Source organism: Podarcis muralis, chromosome 3 (genome assembly GCF_964188315.1).
Source record: "Podarcis muralis chromosome 3, rPodMur119.hap1.1, whole genome shotgun sequence".
NCBI classification, from domain to species: Eukaryota; Metazoa; Chordata; class Lepidosauria; order Squamata; family Lacertidae; genus Podarcis; species Podarcis muralis.
In genome coordinates this window covers 24,943,960-24,950,639 of record NC_135657.1, presented here as the reverse complement: position 1 = coordinate 24,950,639, position 6,680 = coordinate 24,943,960, and the positions used below count along the sequence as shown (strand labels likewise).

Below are 6,680 nucleotides of genomic sequence, written 5' to 3'. Positions count from 1 at the left end.
GATGAAGGGAAAGGAGATTGTGAGCCACTTTGAGACTCCTTAGGGTCGTGATAAAGCGGGATATCAAATCCAAACTCACTCTTCTTATTATTTCTAAATTTGCATTTCTGCAGATGAGTCAGGCAAATTATATGCAAAACTGTGGTCCGTTTTTTTTTTTGGGGGGGGCAATGCGGAAGTGACCACCCTATTCCCAAGACCAGTTTGCTGACACACATATTTACCAGACTGGAATTCAGATGTGCGCCTCTAGGAATTTCATAAATGCTTTTTTGTGAAATGATATTGCCACTCTAATTCCTGGGTACACAACAGCCAGATGGAGATGTCACATGGAGGCAAGAGAGGTGACGCAGGCCAGAGGTTCACATGCCAAAAGAACAAATTATCTCCTCTAGATCCACAACCTCGGCCTCAAAGGAGTAGCTGTCAGTGAAGTAAGCAGTAGGCCAGAATAGAGCCCAATTAGCATGCCATTTTGGGCCAAGATTCTGTCATTTTTATTCCATGGCCTAAGAGCAGATGGACTGATGGTGTAAACACTTAAAGTTATGGGCTTGCTTTCAAACTGGGTCTTGTGGTAGGTTTTAAACATTTATATTGCATCCATTTTGATACAACAGTGTCAATCAATTAAAAAACAATTTGAGACTGTTTACTGTACAAACCTTTTATTCATCCCTAATCCTTTCTCAAAACTCTTCTCTTTCATTTCACTTTTGTACTCAAATTTTCAACCTTCTTCTATGAATGTGATTCCAAATTAACGATTCTGGATTTAGTTGTAAGCCTTGTTTGGATTTAGTTGAAAGCCTTGTTTGGATTACATGCTAAGCCAAACTATGGTTTAGCGCAGCCTGGTGCAGCAGCAAAAAGGATCAGAGAAGGAGAAATGGCTGTCAGCAGCTCTCCAGGAGATCACACTAAGCCAGGGGTTGGCTTAACATGTCATGAAAAATGTCTTACAGTGAGCCAAGACACTCGTAGTTCACACCTTCCAACATGCAACAACCAGGAAAACAAAGACCAAATCAGTACAAGATATTATCAAAATAGAATCTGTAAACATTTTTTCCTCCTAAAAACATGTGAAACAATGAGTAACAAAAGATAATAGTATCCAAAAATCGTCTTCTCTTCAAAATTTCTAAAATCAAAGGATCCTGCTTCCAGGTAATTGACTGCTGGGATTTTGGGGGTGAGAGATGTATTTTTATTTTTGCCAATATTACCTTCATGGCAATCCCAAAAAAATGTTGGGAGGAAGGAGAATGAAGGTGCCTTTTCATACCCCCCTGCTAGGACCAAAGGATTCCAATCTCAAAATTTTATTTATTTATTGAATTTATATACCGCCCTATCAGTGGCGTAGCGTGGGTTGTCAGCACCCAGGGCAAGGCAAGTAATTTGCGCCCCCTAACCCGTGGATTTGCGCCCCCTAACCCTAACCCCCAGATGTTGCGCCCGGTGTGGCCGGCCCCCCTGCACCCCCCACGCTACGCCACTGTGCCCTATACCCAGGGGTCTCAGGGCGGTTCACATGCTTAACTTTGGCTGGGTCTTGGGAACTTATCAGATTATATAGTCATACACATCCACATTAGATAAAGGTAAAGGACCCCGGGATGGTTAAGTTCAGTCGAATTCGGAAAATGCTAGTTGAATATGGGGTGCAACGCTCATCTCTGCTTTCAGGCCGAGGGAGCCGGCGTTTGTCCACGAACAGTTTTCTGGGTCATGTGGCCAGCATGACTGAACCAGTTCTGGTGCAATGAAACACCGTGACTGAGGTCAGAGTGCATGGAAACGCAGTTTACCGTCCTGCTGGAGTGGTACCTATTTATCTACTTGCACTTTGAGGTGCTTTTGAACTGCTAGGTTGGCAGGAGCTGGGACAGAGCAATGGGAGCTCACCACCATTGTGTGGATTTGAACTGCCAACCTTATGATTAGCAAACTCGAGAGGCTTGGTCGTTTAGATCACAGCGCCACCCACATCCCCATACCTACATATTTTTTTAAAAAAAAACCCCACATTAAAAACATATCTCCAAATAGTTATTGATGTATAAATAGTATCTTGAGAGACAAATACGTTTTTAAAACATTTGCATTGATTTAATGCCCACCCCCCATGTATCTTACAATGACTTCCAGAGTTTCAAAGGCTTTGGCAAATGCATACAGATGAGAAATTCCTACACCTCTTGATGGGCAGCATGTCAGGATACACTGGGATACTAGTATGGCATTGTACACAGAGAGACACAAGATGGGGTTCATAGGTCAAAGGTCCCTTCTTGAGAGGTCTAGAGGGCATCCCTTCCAATAACTGCTAATGCCTGCTGTAAGTCTGCTGCCATTCAATCCCAACATGAGAGTAGCAATAGAGGAATCCCCAAACAGAGAGTGTCGCCCATGGCCAGCCTGTGAATAGAAGAAACGAGAGATTAGGCAGATGCAGAGCACTAGAATCCAGTGAATGAGCCAGAGATGCAAAGCTCACCAGCTCAGCAACTTTACAGTTTTCGGCAGCTCTGGAAAAGGGTGAATGCCACGCAAGGAATCATTTTAGGAAAGGAATTGAAAAGAAAACTGTCAGTGTTGCAATGCTGTTGCACAAACCTCTGGTGCTATCCCAGCTGAACTACTGTGTACTTGGTGTTCTAGTCACTACACCTCAAAAAAGAGATACAGTGGTACCTCAGGTTACATATGCTTCAGGTTACATACACTTCAGGTTACAGACTCCGCTAACCCAGAAATAGTGCTTCAGGTTAAGAACTTTGCTTCAGGATGAGAACAGAAATTGTGCAGCAGCGGCGCGGCAGCAGCAGGAGTCCCCATTAGCTAAAGTGGTGCTTCAGATTAAGAACAGTTTCAGGTTAAGTACGGACCTCCGGAATGAATTAAGTACTTAACCCGAGGTACCACTGTACTGTTGAGCTGGGAAAGGTTCACAAAATGGCAACCCAAATGATAAAGGGAATGGAGGAGCAACAGGTACAACATTTGAGGCTTTTCTTTATGATATATGGTTCATTTACACATCTATACAACCTGAGCTGATGTTGGAGGGATTCACACCATTCACACCGCAAGAGGTTCTGGCTTCTCCACAGCAGCCTTGGACTTAAGTAGACCCCAAACATTGCTCTCAAATGCTGCTCTCTGACTCTCACTCCAGCCTGTGGCTTATTATGTCCATTTTATAACTCCTGCAACCCTAAAACACTTTAAAACCAATTCACATTTGAGGAAAGAAGGGAGGGAACACACTCATTTGCAAATAAGGTTTTCCCTTGATCTTTTGTTGTCCTAATCGCTCCTTATCCCCAGGCTATGGCCTCGTGTAGAAGGCTAGTCCGGATTTAATTTGCTTTTGACAACATTGGAGGCTTTTCAGTTTAGAGAAAAGGCAAGTAAGAGAAGCGTTTAGAACTATACAAGATGTGGAGAAGGTGGAAAGAGGTAAGTTCCCCCCCACACACACACACCTCATGACACTAGAACACTAGATGTACAATGAAGCTGAACGCTGAAAGATTCAGGGCAGACGAAGAAGAGTTTGGATTTGATATCCCGCATTATCACTACCTGAAGGAGTCTCAAAGCGGCTAACATTCCCCTTTCCCTTCCTGCCCCACAACAAACACTCTGTGAGGTGAGTGAGGCTGAGAGACTTCAGAGAAGTGTGACTGGCCCAAGGTCACCCAGCAGCTGCATGTGGAGGAGCGGGGACGCGAACCCGTTTCCCCAGATTACGAGTCCACCGCTCTTAACCACTACACCACACAAACAAGAAACGACTTTTTCACATAGCCTGGAAACTTGCTCCCACAAGTGGCAGTGATGCCACCAACTTGGATGAAAAGAGGATTGGACAGATTTATGGAGGAGAAGGCTATCGAGCTGGCTATGTTCCACCTCCACTGTCAGAGATGATATGTCTCTGAATGCCAGTCACTGTGAATGCTCTACTGTGTCCAGGTTCTTCCCTTTGGCATCTGGTTGGCCACTGTGAGAACTTCCCTTCCCTTTGGCATCTGGTTGGCCACTGTGAGAACAGGATGCTGGAAAAGATGGACCATTGGACAGATCTAGAAGGGCTCCTCTGATGAATAAGGATGCCTGGAGCAGATCTGATGCTACCTGGCATCATCTCAGCAGATGCTCAAGTTAGCCCTCCAGGCCTATTCATGTAATTGAACTGATATGAGCTCAGTCCAGCAGGCCCTGCTGCCTCATACCTTTGATTCATTTCAAGCTCTCTCTTTTATCTTTTTCTGAATGGAGAACTAAAAAGAAAAAGGAAGGTTAAGCACAGATGACTTTCTTTTTGGTCTTGGCAGAATGCTCCAGGCTTTGGAAGGAAGTGAAGCAAAATAAGGTGTCCTTTCATTTAAACCATCTCTGGAGAGTGGGCATCAGGGTGAGTAGGAAAGAGAGGAAGTCGGAGCAAACACAGCTCTCCAGAAACGCTAAGGGGAAATTTCATTCCACTTAGGCTTGATATCAAATGCATCATTACAGGTTTTTGTTGCCGAGATGTGCAAGGACTCTGTGATTTAGGTAAGGCCAAAGCACCCTTGAAATGACTGCTGTAAATGAATGGTTCGTGTGTTCTTATTATTTGATTATAGAGAAGGGTACAGGATGACATGCAGGTCATCACAGAGAAGCTGAATTCTTCGGTGACATCATTGGAGTCTGCTTGTCACATTCTCTCCTCCTCACATTCTCAGCTCTTCTTGAAGCACTTACCTCTACCTGGATTTCTACAAACATTTCAATTTGCAAAAATAGAACAAGTGTTCAGAAGTTAGGGAAAAGTGTAGAAAAGCAGACTTTTCATTTTTCCTTTTAAAAGTGATGTTAGTTGCCTTGTGTGCTTCATAAGTGAGCTAGAAAGACAAGTCATCAAATATTGTAAAAAATCAGATGATATTAATGTCCTTGAACGAACAAGAGTTGCTAGCTTAACACTGTGAGTTAAATGAGTGATTGTGGACGTTGACGAAAGATGAGAAACGTTTCTTAACTTGAATATCTGTGCATAGACTTCTGAATGGGCAACAGGGCTTTTTTCAGCCGGAACTTGCTTCCGCAGCGATGCTGGTGGTGGAGCAATCGGGTGGAGAAGCGTTTCCCCCCCTAAAAAGTGTTGCTTGTTTGCCTCCCCCCCCCCCAAAAAAGCCAGGAGTTCCTGCATCTCTTTTTCTAGAAAAAAAAAGCACTATTGGGCAATATACATGCACTGGTGTAGGTCTCAAAAATATGTGCTTTGCTGGACACGTAGGTGAGAAAGAAGAGTTTGGGATGAATAAAGGTTGAACAAATGAGAACCCTTTGAACTTCTAGCTGGAGTGAGCTGAGACTGGAGGCAAAGCCTTGGGGCATGTATGTGCTCTAGTAGCTGTGGGTAAGGAGTGCCTGTTTCCTTCCATTATGCTCTGCTGGTATAATGCAGAAAACAGCACAACTTTCCAGTGGCGTAGCGTGGGTTGTCAGCACCCGGGGCAAGGCAAGTAATTTGCGCCCCCTAACCCATGGATTTGCCCTGACCCCCAGATGTTGCACCCGGTGCGGCTGGCCCCCCCTGCACCCCCCACGCTACACCACTGCAACTTTCCCCTTCCAAAGGAAACTAACTCTGGGAATGCTGCTCATGGGAATTCCCAATGTTCAGGGAAGTAGGGAATGAATGCAAAATGAGAGGAAAGAAAGCATTTGTGATCATTGCTGCTCAAAGCAAAACCAACAAGAACGTGCTGATTCTGTACAGCCCCTGTCTCCCAATTTCCTTCGGAAATCATAAGACTGGAATCCAGATTCTGCTTTAGAGTTGCAACACTTGCATTACAAGCAGCAAGGAACTGCATGTGGGCCAGTTGCATGGAGTTGCATGCAGGCAAGTCAGGAGCTGGAATCAGGAGATGGTCAGCAATAAAAACACCAATGCCAGTGAAGTTAATTCTTCATTCATAGAAACCCCAACAGCTCAGGTGATCACAGCTAGTGACCACAGAAACTCTTCTCAGCAGGTCTTGCCCCAATGAGCCAGTTGTGAGGGCTCAAGGTCCCTGCCTTCCCACAGCTGCCTGTCTCCTCCTCGCCAGAGTTTTCCCCAAACAGCCAGAGACTGTATCTGCATGCAACTAATCTTCCCTCTGTGTGTTCTGGGAGCTCAGGGGGGATGGGAGCTGGTCGCAGCAGGAGGGGGAGACTCTCTGGATTCTTTTTCTACATATAATTTTTATTAAATTTTCTGTTTTACAATTTAGAATACTCATTTAAACATCCGTAAAATATCAATGACTTCCCTTCTTCTCTTTCCATGCATCATTTTGCATATCACAAATCCTTGCATATTTTACATGAACTAAACCATTCAGTATTCCCTTATTACCGTACATCCATCAAAACGTATTTACACTGTTGAATTTATCTTAATGCTGCCAACGTTTTCAAGTGTACAAAATCCGCCCCCCCATATATTAAATAAACATTTCCCAAACTTCTCTAAACGTACAGTGGACGCTTGGGTTGCGAACGTGATCTGTGCAGGAGGCACGTTTGCAACCTGCAGTGTTTGCAAACCGCGGTGGCACGTCTGCGCACACGCGGGTTGCGATCCGACGCTTCTGCGCATGTGCAAAGCGCAATTTAGCACTTCTGCA

At 44.6% G+C, this 6,680-nt stretch overlaps 1 protein-coding gene across 6 annotated transcripts in view; it reads right to left on the bottom strand.

The window, feature by feature from the left end:
- Nucleotides 1-654: 654 nt before the first annotated feature.
- The window catches only part of HHAT (hedgehog acyltransferase), a 171,333-nt gene continuing 165,307 nt past the window's right edge, over nt 655-6,680 (bottom strand). For all 6 annotated transcript variants that reach the window (XM_028724728.2, XM_028724730.2, XM_028724733.2 and 3 more), the window contains one exon: nt 655-2,427. In XM_028724728.2, the coding sequence (XP_028580561.2) occupies nt 2,336-2,427 (92 nt within the window). In that variant the 3' untranslated portion in view covers nt 655-2,335. The remainder of the gene's footprint in view (nt 2,428-6,680) is intronic.